Below are 17,783 nucleotides of genomic sequence, written 5' to 3'. Positions count from 1 at the left end.
TTTTCATGTATATGGTTAGTAGGGTTGTGCGAAATTTCACCCAGTGTTTTATTTTGAAGCTGTTTTGATACTTTTCGAGCTTGAAACAGCAAAATCAAAATTAAACAAAAAGCACTGAAACAGCTTCAAAACGAGGGCGCTCAAAACATTTCAAAAGTTTGAAAATGTGTCAAGTTGCAAAGCAGCCTGGTGGTGGGAGGCAGGGGACAGCCAGGGCTGCACTCCAAGAGGCTCCACAGCCCCATGTAGCTTAGTCGGTGGGGAGCACAGTGCTGGCTCTGCCTGCCTCCCACTGCTGGGCTGTGCTCTGTGGGGCTGGCAGAGCCTATGTGGAGAACTACATACTGAGGAGTGCAGCCCGGCGGCAAGAGGTGGACAGAGCCAGGGCTGTGCTCTACCTCCCACCGCCAGGCTGAGCTCCACGGCGCCTGGTGCAGATCCGGGGGCTCGCACAGCCCAGCCCTGCGGCCCTTCTGTGATCTGCGTCCAGATGACAGGAGGCTGCGGCTGCTGCCTGGGGCCAGCAGCAGCATCTGTCTTCCCTGGTGCTGGGTGCGGTCTGTGCCCAGCGCCAGTCCCAGGCAGCAGCGGCAGCCGTCTGTCATCCAGCACAGATCTGGGGGCCCACACCCCTGGGAGGAGCCCAGCACACCCCTGGGAGCGCCCCCGGATGAAAAGAGGCTGCTGCTGCCAGCAAATTTTGCTTTTGAGACTTTGAGGTGCAGTTTCTGAGAAACCCCTGCATCTATCTCCTTGAAACTTGGCAGGCTTCATGCCCTTAGATGGGGCTACTATCTCTGCAATTTGCATCTGAATCAGGCAACAAATGACAACATTTTAGGCATTTTCATGATTCCACATTATAGCCTATGGGTGAAACGTCGAAATGAATCGAAACGGAGAAACAGTTTTGACGAAACGAAATGAGACAGTGCTTTGAAATTACACAACATGATGAAATGAAACACTGTCCCTTCAAAATGGTGAAATGGACATTGAAACGAAACAATGGTGTTTCGCACAGCCCTAATTAGGGTGTGTGGCCAAACAATTGGGTACACTTTTATAGTTACAGTTGCTTTGTTTGTGATTATCTTCAAACATTATGTATTTCAGCAGGGTAAAATCTTAAGACTAACATATTCACATGTAGATACATAATTCATGCAATTTTCTTGTGTAATTCTAGGTTTAGAGATTGGCTAGAAGCAAAATCTCAGAGCCCGATACCCTAGAAATTTGTGTGATGTAGAATTTGAACCTGAACTATATATACGTTTTACTGCTCACTTCTCAGTGGCATGGGCTAGACTAAATCCTAAATGTGAAGAATTCCAAATTTTGATGAGCCTGACATTCTGATCCAGTTCCAAATTTTGTTCTTTGGGCTCTACTCAAGCTAGTATTTTCCTCTAGGTATTGAATTTTTCTTAAATTATTTCTCACGTACTAAAATATTTCTTTGTAAAGAAGAAAACAAAAAAGAAATCTGCAATTCTATTTTTTTAAACATATCAGGAGTTTACAGTGATTTATTTCTTCAGAAATACAATTGTTTTTGTGCATACTTGTCTCATTTCGGTAAGGCTAAAGTAGAAAACTTTAACATGAAAAATGAGTCAGTATGGTACCATGCCATATCAGAGTTTAGCTTTAGGAAAGAACATTGATAAGAAATCTTTGTTTTAAAAACAGAACTGTTAAAGGAATAAGTGAAAACTTCTACATAAAGACATTTTTTCAGAATATACCTCCAGATGCTTTAATATAAGCATGATAAGTTTTCCATGTCACTGAACCTTCCAGTTTTTCCTCTTTTTGAACAAGCTGGTTTATAGGAGCTGTAACACAAACAAAAGCACATATATGGCTATAAAAAGGTGATATATTTAATCCAGTATCAGCCAATCCTATGTATGTGAAATCAAAATAACAAGTCAGAAAAATCAATACACATAAGTACTTCTTTCTTTGTTGCTTCAGAAGAACCTCAGTGAATATATTCCTTCCTTTAGAGAATCCCTGCTTGTCTCAGTGCTGCCATATGGTACATGCTGCCTCTAGTTTGTAATTGCTATTGAATGACTAGAAAATTGTGATACGAATTAAAATGTAAATTATATGGATTTGCTAAAAATGATCAATAGTGTGCAGTTTTGAATGCAAAACCTTATTGATATTCCTGTTCTCTGTTCTCTTCCTAAACAGAACAAAATACAAAGGTCAACCAAAGCAAAGAATAAGAAACCACTTAAGACAGTTATAAAACTGTTTTTGGCATTTTAATTCCTATCCTGCTGCAGTATAGAATTTGACCCAATGCAGAGAAAGTTTATAACTAAAAAGTTATTTGCTGTCTATATTAGTGCTTTACAAAGTACCCATAACTTTATTTGGCTTACAAAGTATTCTTCTTAAAAGCAGATATACAACAGTTGTTGAAATAATGGTTTCGCCCAGGTTGGGATATAATTAAAAACCTGTAGGTCAATGTTACCCATGTGACCTTTGGTTCAACTGAAGGTAATGGCTTATGTTTTAGCCGGAGAAATTTTAGCTGCTGCTTTTTTGAAGAGACTATCCTAACACCTTTCAGAGGTACCCCCTTGTAGTAGATATGTTATTTGTCCTATCTATTCCACCCCTTCCCTACATTTTTCTGATCAGAACCCCACACTTACAGCATATTACATTTCTTACATTTCAAAGTTGTCCCTGTTCTTCCAGCTAGGTTGAAAATACCTCTTTGACTGCTTTACCCTACCACTATGGGAAATGGGGGTATGACTATAGGGAGTCTCATTAGAAAACCCACCCATTAAAGGACCAATTCAGATTCAGAATGATTCTGATATACTGGAGAAATGGCTTGAAATAAATTGTGCAAAGTCTTGAACTTAATACAGAAAAATCAAATGCAGAAATACAAATTGGAAAATGACTGGCTAGGCTGCAGTACTGCAGAAGGGTTATAGAGGATCACAGACAAAGTATGAGTCAATAGTGTCATCTTGTTGCAAAAAAACCCCAAACGCTAATAGCATACTGGATTGTATTAACAGGAGTGTTGCCTCACCTGGAGTACTGTGTCTGGGTTTGGGCACTGCACTTCAGGAAAGATATCGACAAGTTAGAAAGAATCCAGTGGAGAGCAATAACAATTATTAGAGGGGTAGGAACAAGATTCATGAGTTGGAAGAACTGGGATTATTTAATTTGAAGAAGAGAAGACTGGGGGATGGGGTGGATTTGATAACAGCCTTCAAATGTTTGAAGGGTGGTTATAAAGAGTGTGGTGATAGACTGTTCTCTGTGTCTACAAGGACAGAACAAAAAGTAACTGTCTTGCATCAAGGACAATTTAACTTGGCTATTGCAAAGAACTTCCTAACTATGAGATTGGTTAAGCATTGGAACAAATGCCCTCTGTGCTGTAGAATCTCCAACCATGGAGGGTCTTAAGGGCAGGTTAGACTTACACTTGGCTGGGATCATCCTGTCTTGAGCAGGAGGTTGGACTAGATAATCTCCTGAAATCCCTTCCAGCTCTATTTTCTATGCTTCTAAATAGGTTTGCATTCAATTACCATTTTTCAGTTTTGTCCCACTCTCTCCAGAAGAAAGATGGGAAACAGTATCAAGGCAAATGTTACATGTTACTGGCTATGTTATACTTTTTCAAATGAGAGGTATCATTATTTCCAATATGTTTCAAAATACTGTATTTATCTAAAGCTGTTCCAAGAAATAGGGATAAAGGTGACTGATTTGCCCATTAAGCAAAAAAAGAAAATTATCGTATATTGTTTCCCAGAATGGGGGAAACAGCTTCTCATCTTATATTTGCATATAAGGAAACCTCATTAAATACATTGTCTACCATTAAACATGCTGCCAAAAGCAGCATGTGCTCAGTAATGGAAACCAACTATGAAATTGAGTAAATGCTGCCAACACTGAGCATGACTATAAAATGCATGGTCCATATTGAGCAAACACACTGATAGGAACCTTATTATTATTATTATAGAAGTATCAAAAACGTAAAAGCCTATTTCCATCAGCTTACATTGTGCTACAAAAAACTGCATCAATTACAGGCCAACAGAACAATAAACATGCTTCAATCAGCTTACACTACGTTACAAAAAATACATCAACAAACAAACAAAACAATAAGGCTTAGGTCAAGACTTAAAACATGTTTCCATCAGCTTCCAAAACTTTGACAAAGAAGACCAAAAAAAAAAGAAAATGTATACATTATCTAATGATTCCCCTCTTCCCCAAATTCCCATTTAATATAGGGGACTAAACATTTTAATTTCTTAATATCACATTATTCCCTGTCACCTTCCAAACTCATCTATTAATGCCTATCACCCCTTATTTCATATATATCTTAGCCCCTAACATGCCTTTTCCTAGCCAATTCCTGGCCTGCAGCTATAGCTCTGCCACCTCTCAGGCCTCATCATCTTTTTAGCTTCCTAGATCTACTAGGTATCTCCATTCTTTTCTTTTTCATAAATCCATCACCTACTCCTTACCTAGTTCTCTTGTGTCCCACCAGCAATACTACCCCAGTTTGCTCAAGCCCAAACGCAATGCATCTTCTACAGAGAGTTCCAGTTGTTGCAAGACTAGTAAGTTTCTTGCCTTCCACAATGTGTGCAAAACCTCACTACAGCATTCCACACTCCTCTGTCCTCCCCGGCCCACACTCCACAGAGAACCACTTCTAGTGTCAGTTGGCTCTTAGCACCCAACTCTTGGAGTTTCTCTGCCTTCACTCAGACCATTTTAGTGAACTGACAGTCCCACATCACATTTGCTATGCTTTCATCCCTGTGACATGTTTGTCTGGGGCATTTACCTGTTCTACACATACCCCAACTGTAATGGAGCACCAATAGCAGTATAAGCCAACATGCTAACAGTCAACCAAAGTCCCAATGCTGTTTCTGCAAGCTTTTGTCAAACACCTCCTTCCAAATTGTCCAGGCTTTGTCCCCTATGAACTTCCCAACTGGGAACATAGTCTCCTTCTACCTGACTCAGGCCTTGACATTTTTATGGTCCACCAACTCTGTTGCAACTATTGTCTACACACTGTACTGATTTACAAATTGTACAATCTTCTAGTACATTGTGAGCTTTGTCCAGACCCAGGACCATGAGAGTGACCTTTTATGCAAGACCATTTCTGCACACAACTGGACAAACTCAGCCCATTTGGTGCCCCCTTATTCCCTTCTGTGGAGCATAGATTGAGATACTGTGCATAAACAAGCAGAAACACATTTGGGAAGCCCCACCCTCAAATCAATTTTTCCTTGTATAGTGTTGTTCTCCTAAGCCTTTCCCTTTTGGCTTTCCAAAAGAACACCATTGCTTCCAATTGAATCCTGTGTGCAGTGGTTCACAACAGAGGAAACACCATGCCTACGTACAGTATGATTGGGAGTATCACAACCTCAATTACATTTACCTGTCCTGCCATTAACACCTTGTGTTCATACCAGCTCCATTTTTTGTTTAGCCTTCCCTTTCACCTTCTTCCAGGCTGTTTCACCTGTCAACTGCACATACACCTCCACACCCAGTATATTGATTTGGTCTGTTGTGACCTGTAACCCCAGTTTTCTATTCCTTCCATCTTCCCCACCACCAGGCACTTACTTTTTCTACATTTAGTTTTGCCCCAATGCCTTTTTGTATTCATGTGTATGTCTTATTGCCCATTCTAAGGATAATGGTGAAGTGGGGGCTAGGAGATAAGGATCTCCCAGCCCCCGCTCCTTGACCGCAATCTCAGAGCAGGGGCCTGGGAGCTCCCCGCTTCTGGGATAGGCAGACATAGACCCTGCCGAGGGTCCAGTGGCAGAGCCCACCCTGTCAACAGGTAGCTCCAAGAGGGCAGGGAGAAACCTCCTGCCCCCTGCTGGCCAGCCAACTGGGAGCAGATTTGCTTCCAGTCAGGAATCTACATGAGTGCTACTGTGCAGAACTTATCACAAGTAAATCTGATACTTGCATTTGCAGGTAGCAAATTTAATTACAATTAGACCAGTTTAGTGCACAGTGGGCACATCTCCATGTGCACATTTACTGTGCAGTAACTGAAATTACTGCACAGTAACCAAAAAATACTGTGTAGTATGGACGATATCTACACATGTATGCCTGTACTGCACAGTAAATACGGCAACTTACACCAACTTGGGCATATAAATTTGATATCTGCATCATGCAGGTATCAAATTTATGCACAATTAGTTACTGCACAGTAACATACGTGTAGACCCCTTACTGCATAGTAACACTGTGTATGTGGACTGACTTAGGACTAACTTTAGCTTTAACATGTGCTTTAACATGTGCACATGTAGATGCTGGCTTAAACCCACTGACTGCACAGTAAATTACTGTGCATTAAATTTAATGTGCAGTAAATTCACATGTAGATGCCCCCAATGGGCATGTCTATATGTTCATTAATGTGCAGTAGTCAGTGCACATTTAATTTAGTGCTTGCTTAATGAAGTATTTACTAAATGCGTAGTAACTACAGTAACTGTACAGTAGCACTGGCACATGGGTTTTTAGTGCGCTTACTGTGCAGTAGCCTAATACTACTGTGCAGTAACGTATCAGCACATTTTTTGCCTGGAATGCTACTGCGCAGTGTTATTTGACTACCGTGCATTAAGCGCCTCATACAGATGAGCCCAGTAAGCGTGCACATATGTAGACAAACACACTTACTGCACAGTAAACTGTTCTACTGAGCAGTAAAGCATCTCGTGTTTATGCACCCAGTATATAGGAGCTAATCTGAGGTAGTTTAGCTCACACTGAAAGAAGATTAAGTTACTGTGGATTAGCTGTCATTTACTGTTATGTAAGAATGTACACACAGGCAATTACTGTGGAATAGTAAACATGCTGCAGGTCCCCGCCCCCATTTACATCACAGTAAGTTGCTTGTGTGTCTGTGGCAGAGCACCTTTGGTGCTTTCCAATTTAAAGGGCCAGAACAGGCAGCAGAGCAGCTGGCAGGTGCAGGCCAGCCCTGATGAGGCAGTCACATGACCTCAGGAAGGCCCTGGGATAGGAGGGAGGGGCTGAGCAGTCTCTATTTTAACTCAGGCTCTCATAGATGAGCCAGAAGTTGTGCTGCAAGCAGCCAGCAAAGAACATCACCTGCTTGAGCTGCTGCTCATGGAACATCTTTGGAGGAAAGGGCAGGAGTTATGGGGATGGCAGGAGGCTTCTGGACCTGGGGCATGATGTAAAACTACAGCCTGCTGGGGTAGGATGGTGTGGTGGGGCTGCCTGTGGCAGGGTGGTCCCCAGGAAATGCCATGCCAGTTGCCTCCATAGTGAAAGGTGAGTAAGGGGCACCTTATAGCCCCAGTCCCCACAACCTGGTGTGTAACCCAGAGGAGGGACAGGCAGTAGGGGCAGGCATGTCTTCAGACACCTGAGCCCATGAGGTGTAAGACCCCAAGGCCCCAGTAAGGGGGTGTGGATTTGGCCCCAATAAGGGCATGGAAGAGTGGCCCCAGCAAGGGGGAAAAGTGTTGACCCCAGTAAAGGGGTGTAGTGAGAGAATGAGCCACATAGATTAGGGCCGCAAGGGTGGCCTGAAGGGCTATACTGGGGGCACACGGAGTAGGACAGCAAGAGTGACCTAAAGGTCTGTTTATAGGCCAGCCCCACAAATAGTTTGGGGAGTTAGCCCCAGTGAGGGGGTGTAAGTTGTCACCCCAATGAGTGGAGGAGTAGCCCCAGTGAGGGGGCAGAGGAGTTGGACCCCAGTAAGCCTTCAGATGTGGTGAGGCTGAGTTTTGGATCAGAGGGAGACACCAGTAAACCCTCAGACATTTTGAGGCTGAGTGCGGGTCAATGAGGAAGAACTCTGGGATGCCATCTGTGAGACATGAGACGTGGTACAGGGAAGGTCAGAGCTGTGTGTAATACCCTAGGCATCAGGGCATTAAATAGGCAGCCTCTCACATTTTGCATCAAGTTTATTACAACAAGTTGTGGCAGGGGGGACAGGGCAGACTGCCCTAGACAGAGGGGCAGGCCAGTACGGTGACTAGCCACAAGCCAGCCCCCTGTCACAGTGTCCATACCTGGAGTCCGTTTGTGGAAGTCCCACTCATCATAGGACAAATGAGTCGCATCTACAAGTTGCCCTGTGGTGACATAATGACACAGTAAATTGCCATATGTGCACTATGATGACATAGCAATCATGAGTGTCTATAGGTGTTCGCCAGCTGTGTTGCTGTAGTGGCATGCTCCCTGGGTATAGTGCGCCGCTACAGCAATGTAGCAGTGAAATCTAACCATGAGCCAGATGCATGGTGTAGTAAGCACCCATACTGCACTGTGCTTTAGTATTTCCTTTTGTAAGTATCTCCTACCTCAGATTAGCTCCAAAAGGAAGTACTAAAGTACAGTGCCATAGCAACATCGCCGTACCACATGGCAACGTGTAGATGCATCCATAGAAAACAAAAGATTGACATACCCCAAAGATCTTGCAGTCAGTCCAGGCAAGAGGAACTGAGAAGCAGAAACTAGCTCATTATGGATAGAAAGTACAAGATTGAAAGTAGCAGTCCTTTTCAAACCAGAAAGTTATATTTATTTTCAATTAAACTCATTCATCTAAAAAGCAATGTCTAAAAAGTAGCAAGAGGAAGAGGGATTCTGTTTAACCTACCTGTTGTGCTTCTCCCTTGTGTGTCTCTTTCAGGTTCCTTATTGATGATTCCTTCTTTAGGCATGTTGGAACCTGTGAGTATGAAATAACGGACACATAACTAGACTTTCTTTACACATTGTAGACAGTAGCCTCTTATTCTTTATTAAATAACTTATTTTACCAGGATTTATAGCTCCTTCTTTAGAACTTCTAGAGGTATCACTCTTGTCTTGGTTTTTCATCCTAGGTTCTATTACTGATTCAATCAAAACATGTTTTGGCTTCTGCAAAAAATGGCAAATTTGCAAGTGAAATCTGAACCTCCTCTTTCAGTATTCAATAACATGTCAGTAGTGGAGTATGTTTAGTACTAAGGGTTATGTGTTACCTTTGCCTGCTCCTTATGGAGGTTTTCAATTAGCTGGGCATAGCGTCCCTGTTCTTCCATTAATTTTTTGTGAGTTCCAGTTTCACATATTTCTCCATCTTCTAATAAAATGACTTCATCACAGAATTCCAAATACTACAGGGTTTTTAAAAATGCAAGAGTGATTCTATAAAAATCGTTGTGATTACAGTAGAAATAAATGCATGTATCTAGTATTTTCAATAGAATGATGATAATTAACAAGTTTCATTTCACAGTTGAGAAAATTTCAGCAATTTCTTGTTCATTTGCTACCATCATGCAAGGATCAGTGTTCCTTTTTGTGTGTCACAATTGAACACGTAAAGGGATTGTTTTTAAAATGGCTTTCCAATACAGTCAGTTTTGTTACAAGGATTCAGTCAAAATTATTAAAATAGCTTGCTTGGGTTCCTTTTAACCAACTTAATTGGTTTACTTCTCAGCTGAGGAGGAATTGCAAAGAAAAGAAACTGTTCATAGCTGTATTGCTTTTGGACTGTTTCTGTGCTGAGCCCAACATAGTTTAGAGCAGCAAAGCTCTTAGCTGGATATGACCCCAAAGGTCTGACATATTATTTACAGATTGCCAAAGTACAGGGGCACTCTAATTAATTTACTAATTGCATTTCTGTTTATTTTGTCTCTGATAAATCTGAAGCATACTCCCTAGGCTTAATAAAAACAATGCTTCCTTTATTGCTGCAGGTGTAGAAGGGACCAATGGAAGCAAAACCAATATAGCTGCTGCGCAGGACCTGCTGGGGGCAGGAAGTTAAGGAATACCCTTTGGCTGTCATGATAACCAGCAGCCCATGGTAGATGTTTGGGGAGATCCAACATGAAGTTCAGATGGAAGATCTGTTTCTGCACAAATCTTCCAAGTTCTCCTTGTCTTGTATGTTTCATGGAGCAGGTTGGCTCCACTGGCATTTCCTTGCTTTAATGAGAGTATTTTTCATTTTTCCCTTGTGGACCATCCCATATCCCAGCCAAGACGTTTGGTCTGGGTAACGGAGACAGGTTTTACCATTACTATAACTAGGAGTCAGTGTGTAGGGCTTGAGCCCTGGGTCCCTATTTAGAGCCACTGCTGGTGTATATGGAGATGGTAAAGGGGTGGTGGCAGGCCCAGTATAAAGGGAGAATGCGCTGCAGTGGTAGGAGCAGCAGTCAAGGTTTTTTGAGTTTCTGGTAAGGCTCTCCCCCGCTGAGCACTCCACCCTCACCACTGTCTGGCCCTTAGCAGAACATCTCCCACCTTGCCTAAGGCACCTAAATTCCCAGTTACATTTCTGGGTTTTATTGCTATCTGTCTGACAGAAAAGAGGCCCTAAACCTGGCATAACATTATTTGGCAGACCACTTATTATCCTTCCAAAACACATTCATGTGTTACATTGTACTTTCAGTTCAGGCCAAGGCCCTTGTGTTGTCTGCCCCGGAATGGACTGAGAAATTTGAAGTAGGTGAATAGCAATATGCCTTTAAATTTTGCTTTTTCCCAATGTGGGGGTGAAACCCATTCCATATAATTTCTGATGGTCCTCCCCCGTCCTCCCCAACATTCCTCAGGGGGTTCCAGGGAGGCAAGGATGCAGGTGTTTTTTTTTAAGCATCTCACAATTACCTCTTACAAGTCTGCACATCTTGAAGTACACTTACTCAGATCAGGAACTCCTGGACATGTGCACTGGTGCATTTTCACCATAACAATGAACTTTTTAGAAAAAAGCTAGGCAGTTAAATGCAACTGACATTAGTGCAACATTGAGGTTTCCAGATAAAATAAGAAGTAAGAACCTCATTAAAGCCTTCTATAGCAGTGTCAATTAGGTTATACTTATCTATTTATGTTATTTCTCTATATTTCTGTTTACACTGTTAAATAATAACAACCATAACATATGCACGATGAATGCAGGTCCCCAGTTAATATTGTTGCAGGAATTTTACATTTTGCTTTTCTTGACTTTTCTTTTATCTCTGACCTTAAAGTTTCATTAATTTAGATTTTGGCATTTATTACATGCCACGCTACTTTCTTATATTAGTGCAGGGCATTCTTCTCCAGCTTGTTCTTCAAGACAGTATAAGCTGTAACTTCTGTGCCACCTGCTGGCAAATTGCTTTTATATTACTAGCAGGAAAAAAATATAAATGGTCATACTGGATCAGTGAAAAAGGAAGGATAGTTTTTCCATTACGTAGCTATGAGGCATTCTAGATATAAAAGTGCTAATTCTGAACATAGACATTTATACTCTAATTAAGGTTAAAGTATAAACTGTGGAAAATTAAGATTTTGAAAGGGATATCTATATTCCTGTTTACCGGAGGAGAGGCTTGAAGCACAGTACTTAGCCAGACTGGAGAGAGATGTCTGCTCAAATATGAGCCTTATACTCCATATGTATTACATAAGCACAGAGGTCAGAATTAAGCTGGGGGAAAAGGATGGTGTCAGACCAAGTGAACATTTGAACTCAAAATAGGAACAGAAGCATCATCAAAAAACAAGTGGATTCTACTGATCCCCTATTGTACCATTTGCCCAGCACAGTCCATAAGAAAATATTTTTCTCAGAACACACTTGTTGATTGTGGACAATAAGTGATAAAATCACAGATATGAGACTTGATCCAAACCCCAAAGAAATCAATGGAAAAGTTGGTGAGGCCCACAAAGAGTGCTGTTCGTTGAAGTCTAACTTGTAGATTTTGTTGTATCTGGCTCATTCTTAATATTCTTAATGACAAACAACTCCATCAGTAGGCCTGATCTTGCAGTTCCTGCATACTGTTTTTTAAGTACACATTAGTGCCAATGGCAAGGTCCCCAGTACTATATTGGAAGTAGTTTTCACTAGCTAACTTGGCAATTACGAATAACTCATGCATCTAATAAAAATGGCTAATAACTCATGCAGCATGGTCAAATGATATTTAATAAATGTTTCTTCCATGTATATTAATAAATTGCTCAGTAATCTCTAGCGCATCAGTGAGAAATTAGAGTGCCTAATAAACTAACTACCAATATTTATTTTTAATTATTATGATTTTTTCCTTAAGGTAGCTGAAACATAAACTGATAAAGATATCCACCACTAATGGGGGAAATGAAGAACTGGAAGCAGCTGATTACATTTTTCTGCTTCTTGATTCAAATTTTGCATAATGAAGTCTATGCTTCACTCCCTGATGTAGGAAACAGAGATGGAATGTAAGGCTGAAAACAACAACCAACTTGATTCATCTTTGATCATTTTATCTCACAGCAAACCCCAGACTTTACAGGCTGCCAAACCCATTGTCCCACATGAAGTACCTGTGAATTATTTGAATTAGAACCTCATCTCTGAATAATCATGGCTAATTCAACTTAATTGCCATTTTAGTCTGTTGTGCAAATGGCTGTGCCACATCTGTTTTGATTCAAGTCATACCCTGGCCTAATAAGAGTTCAATTAAAGTTGTTGTCTGCTTTTAGCAGGAAAAAGGTAAAATCTTTATTTATATATTTTGACCATAATTTACTTTAGGGCCAGGAATTATTTTCAGAAAATACATGATGATAATAATATTTACCTGAAGAGCAGCAACTATGAGCAAAACAAATTTTGTCTTATTCATAGCAAAGAAAAAGAAAATAATAGTTGGAGATTACTTAATAAGTTACTTTTGAAAGTACCTATAGCTCCCAATTTTACAGTGCAACATGGTGCCACATGAGTACTCTACCCCAGTAGCACTGCTCTGTGTGGGTGCTCCCCAACCATGCTTCTCCCACTAACAGCATCCCCACTGTAGGCGTCACTGGCAGCCTGGCTTCCCTGGCACCGCATACTGCCACCTCTCCCCATTCCCTGCGGCCAGGGCTGTCCCTAGGGGGGCAAATCAGAGTGACCACCCTGGGCCCCGCGCTTTGTGGGGCTCCGCGGTCAGTGCCACATACATCAGTTCCTTTTATAACAGAAAGCATGTTTTTCCTTTATGAAGAATGTATTTGTAGAATTGAATATTGTTTCACATTTATACTTCTACATACATATTCTACAATGTATTTTATATTTACAATTAGTGAAAGTGAGTTTTGCTTTATTTACCTGCAGTTGGTGAGTTACAAGTACTATGGTTTTTTTTTTAAGGGCTTCTCTTATGCATTTCTCAAAAATATATTTTCCGACATGTGCATCAACTGCTGACAAGGGATCATCCAACAAGTAAATGTCTCTATTAGAGTAAACAGCACGAGCTAAGCTGATTCTTTGCTTCTGACCTCCAGAGAGGTTGAGGCCTCTTTCACCTACCTTTAAATGACAAAAGATCAGTACATTAGTTTATTTTTAGTATTTTGATTTGATAGAGAGAGGGAGATGCAAATACACACATATATATGTGTGATGATATTTCATATAGGCTAATTGAAAGTGGGCTTGTCTACACATGTTGCCATGGTGATTTTGTTATTGTGCCATCATTTAGTACTTCCTTCTGGTAACATAACATACCATATCAGTAACACTCCATACTGCACCGTGTGTGCTGTGCAGTTATTTTTAGGCACTACGTTGCCATAGCACGTGGTGTCACGGTTCCTGCCTGCAGACGCTATTTCACCATAGCGCTTTGCTACAGCGATGTAGCATCATGTGTAGATGCGCCCAGTAGTTTTTGTGTAGGTGAAAGTCCGTCTGTAGTTAAAGTTGACCATTGTTTTACCTTATAAGACCCTGTATTCATTTATTTATAAACTTTGTTAAGTGAGGGGAGATAATAGGCAAGAAGATGGGAACGCAACTGGGGAGGAGGTTGATATAGCAGCACAATGAGACACAGTTATCAGGACTTTAGAGAAACTCAGGAAATTACATTTAGGGGGAAAAAAACAACCCCAAACCCTGCATCACAGAGTCATACAGGTTGCAAATTCAAGTGCTCAGAATGTAAGGAATTTCAGAATTCAGGTTTTCTGGGCAACCTTAAATTTCCCCCTTGAACATACACTTTATGATCAGTCTTTCGTTTTTTTCACAGGATTCCTTCCTCATTCTTTCATTCTCCTTCTGGGTGTCCATGGTACTCCACTTAATTTGCTCCTAAAGTTGGAAGGTGTGTAGTGAATGAGGAAGAAAAGGATGTTCCATGGTACAGACAATTGAATATTTCCCCAGAGAACTGAAGTCTACCATTGCCTCAGCTACAGAATTCCTAAGTAATGCTGGACAAGCTATTAAAGTCAGAATTTTCAGAGGCGGCATTGCATGTTTCTCATTTCCTAGGTATCCAACTTGGGACATCTAGCCTGATTTGTGAAAGTGCTGAGTGTTCACCACCGTGGCTAAAGTCAATAGGAGTCCTGCTCTGAACATATACAAATTTACAGAGTGCTAAAACTGTAGGCTTCTCAAACTGGGTACCCAAAATTCTTTGACATTGGTCCTCTTAGGCATTTGTAAGCAGTAATTTCATTGACATCAAATGGAGTAATGCTTATTCAAGGCATATAAGATCAGGTTCATAATTATTAGCTGACTTGTTTTTTTCGTCTGAATAAAGGAAAATAATCTTCTGACATTGGCTAAACGGTTTAAATCACAGTGCTAATTATTGTTACAACAGGACTACCATATGAAAATCAAACCTCATGGCACTAAAATATTAATGTGCTATTAAAAAAATGGACTCAAGAGAAAGCAGTGGGTGAATTGCACCAAATGCACGGTGACTCCTGAATTTCCTCTGGTAATAACACAGCTTCAAGCCACCTGGCAAACAAGCTTATACTTTACAGATACAACTGAGCCTTCAGTTAAAAGATTATTTATGGTCCTACTTAGATTGTTGGGAATAAAAAAATAAACTGACAAGCTAGGCTGGCCATGTGGGAAGCATTGCTGAATTCCATTATCACAGAATTCTCTTAAAGTTTAAACCTGATTCTATTTCAGGTTAGGGGAACATCTAGTATGATACAGTGCAAAGCAGGTAATAAAAAGAGGAGGCTTCAACGTATTTAGGAACTCATCTATAGTGGTCTAGCCAGCATGTTCAAGTAAAAGGGCTTAAGGGGAAAGACAAGGGACGCAAGATGAAAAAGAGGACTAGTGGTCTTAAAAAGGAAAGATGAGTCACAGTTTCAGTAGGCTTATGATTACAGTGCAGATAACTCTCCAGTGTTCAGATGTCCCTGAATTTTGGGTTCAGATGTCCCTGAACTTTGGAAAAATGTACATTGAATCCAGACCTGAAACTTCTGGCTTGTGCCTATCTTTACTTTCTGCTAACTTCAATGATCTCATCCACTGCTCGTGCATCCTGCTTGGTCCAGGAATCACTGAACTAAAAATTCCTAGAAGAAACCACTGGTGATGTAAGTTCTGAAAGGGAGGAATAGTAAGTTGGCAGATTCCTCAGGACATAGTGCTCATGTGCTCATCAAGGAGCACATTTGTGATGGGCCGGCATCAGAAATGATGCTCAGGGGCAATCAGCATGGATTTATTAGGGGGAGATCATGTCAGACCAACCTAATTGCCTTTTATGATCAGGTCACAAAGGCCATGGACGCAGGTGTCGCGGTGGATGTAGTCTTTCTGGACTTCAGCAAGGCCTTTGACACCGTCTCTCACCCCATCCTAATTAATAAACTAGGCGACTGTGGCATAGATGCCTACACAGTCAGATGGATTGCAGATTGGCTGAAGGGTCGCACTCAGAGGGTGGTGGTGGATGGATCATACTCGACTTGGGGGGAGGTGGGTAGTGGAGTCCCCCAGGGCTCGGTCCTGGGGCCTGCGCTGTTCAATTTCTTCATCAGCGATCTTGATGTTAGGGTGGAAAGCAACCTGTTTAAATTCGCTGATGACACCAAAATTTGGGGGGAGGTGAGCACGCTAGCAGGGAGAGAGAGATTGCAGAAGGATCTGGATAGGTTACAGGGGTGGGCAAACAGGAACAGGATGTGTTTCAATACGGACAAGTGCAGGGTGCTGCACTTGGGTAGTAGGAACCAGCAGCACACTTATACGATGGGGAACTCCCTACTTGAGAGCACGGAGGCGGAAAGGGATCTTGGTGTCATTACTGACTCCAAGATGAACATGGGCCGACAATGCGAGGTCATGGTTGGCAGGGCTAACCGGACCTTGTCGTGCATCCACAGGTGCATCTCGAGTAGAGCCAGGGAGGTGATCCTCCCCCTCTATGCGACGCTGGTCAGGCCGCAGCTGGAGTATTGTGTCCAGTTCTGTGCGCCCCATTTCAGGAGGGATGTGGACAACATGGAGAGGGTCCAGAGGAGGGCCACCCGCATGATCCGGGGACAACAGGGCAGACCCTACAGTGAGAGACTGTGGGACCTGAACCTATTCAGCCTCCACAAGAGAAGGCTGAGGGGGGACCTGGTGACCGTCTATAAACTCACTAGGGGGAACCAGAAGGGTTTGGGGGAGACGCTGTTTCCCCTAGCCCCCGCTGGCATAACAAGGAGTAATGGGCACAAGTTGATGGAGAGGAGGTACAGATTGGACATCCGAAAAAACTACTTCACAGTTAGGGCGGCTAGGAGCTGGAACCAACTTCCAAGGGAGGTGGTGCTGGCCCCTACCCTGGGGATCTTTAAGAAGAGGCTGGATACCTACCTGGCTGGACTCATTTGAGTCCCGTTTTTTGTTTTTAGGGTTCTTTTGTTGTTCTCCCACCCTGGCGGGGGGTCGGGCTAGAAGATCTATTAGGTCCCTTCTGACCCTAAAACTATGAAACTATGAAACTATAGTTGTCACTAACCCATTCGAGGGGTTCTCCCAAAACTCTGAGTTTCTCCCCACTGTCCTGCTGCTTGTTGCAAGGAACAGACGAAGTTTTTCCCTAGATTAACTCCTTATCCCTGCAAACCTCTGCTCAACTTCCCTTTACTGGGCTTCACAGCTCTGTCAGCTCCAAGTGGCTTCCTCTTGGGTGGTAAAAGAACCCAAGGCAACTTTATGTCCCCCTTCCTATAGAATGGGTTAGCCTGGAATATCATCTGCCCTGATATCCACTTTACCACAGGCAACTAGTAAGGAGACAAAACAATAAAAAGATTTAATAAATAAATACAAGGAGGAAAGAATTACACAAGAAAAACTGATCATAAAGTCTGGAGATGGAACAAAAAGACTACCTTCTCATCTGACAACAATTTGTGCTGCAAGCTGCAAGCACTCCTGCTTGCAGAAAACACCTACGACTTAGTAGGGCTAACAGAAACCTGGTGAGATTCTTCCCACGACTGGGTGGTACACACTGAGGGTTATAAGCTGTACAGAAAGGATACAGTGGGAAAGAGAGGGGGAGGGGTGGCGCTCTATGTCAATGAGCAATATACATCGACCCTTATCAAAACGGAATCGGAGAAAGTAGAAGGATTGTGGGTTAGGTTACATGGAGGTCAGGGAGAAAGGGATTTGGTGGTAGGGGTCTGCTACAGACCCCCACACCAAGGGGAAGAAATAGATTTGGGGCTCCTGAGGCAGCTCTCGCAGACCATAAAAACTAGGGAGGCGGTAGTCATGGGGGACCTAAACTACCCAGACATCTGCTGGGAGACGCAGACAGCAAAGTCCCACCGTTCACGCAGGTTCCTATCCTGTTTACAGGACCTCCACCTGA

General features: G+C 42.2%; 1 protein-coding gene across 1 annotated transcript in view; it reads right to left on the bottom strand.

The window, feature by feature from the left end:
- The window catches only part of ABCC12 (ATP binding cassette subfamily C member 12), an 83,013-nt gene that overhangs the window by 22,670 nt on the left and 42,560 nt on the right, over positions 1 to 17,783 (bottom strand). The window contains exons 14-19 of the mRNA XM_006034972.1: positions 13,238 to 13,441; positions 9,111 to 9,245; positions 8,904 to 9,006; positions 8,741 to 8,812; positions 8,145 to 8,207; positions 1,752 to 1,841 (exon numbers count right to left, since the gene is read on the bottom strand). Of these exons, the coding sequence (XP_006035034.1) occupies positions 1,752 to 1,841; positions 8,145 to 8,207; positions 8,741 to 8,812; positions 8,904 to 9,006; positions 9,111 to 9,245; positions 13,238 to 13,441 (667 nt within the window). The remainder of the gene's footprint in view (positions 1 to 1,751; positions 1,842 to 8,144; positions 8,208 to 8,740; positions 8,813 to 8,903; positions 9,007 to 9,110; positions 9,246 to 13,237; positions 13,442 to 17,783) is intronic.

The sequence above is a fragment of the Alligator sinensis genome, unplaced genomic scaffold (assembly GCF_000455745.1).
Source record: "Alligator sinensis unplaced genomic scaffold, ASM45574v1 scaffold1107_1, whole genome shotgun sequence".
NCBI classification, from domain to species: Eukaryota; Metazoa; Chordata; order Crocodylia; family Alligatoridae; genus Alligator; species Alligator sinensis.
This window is presented reverse-complemented; position numbering and strand designations above follow the sequence as displayed.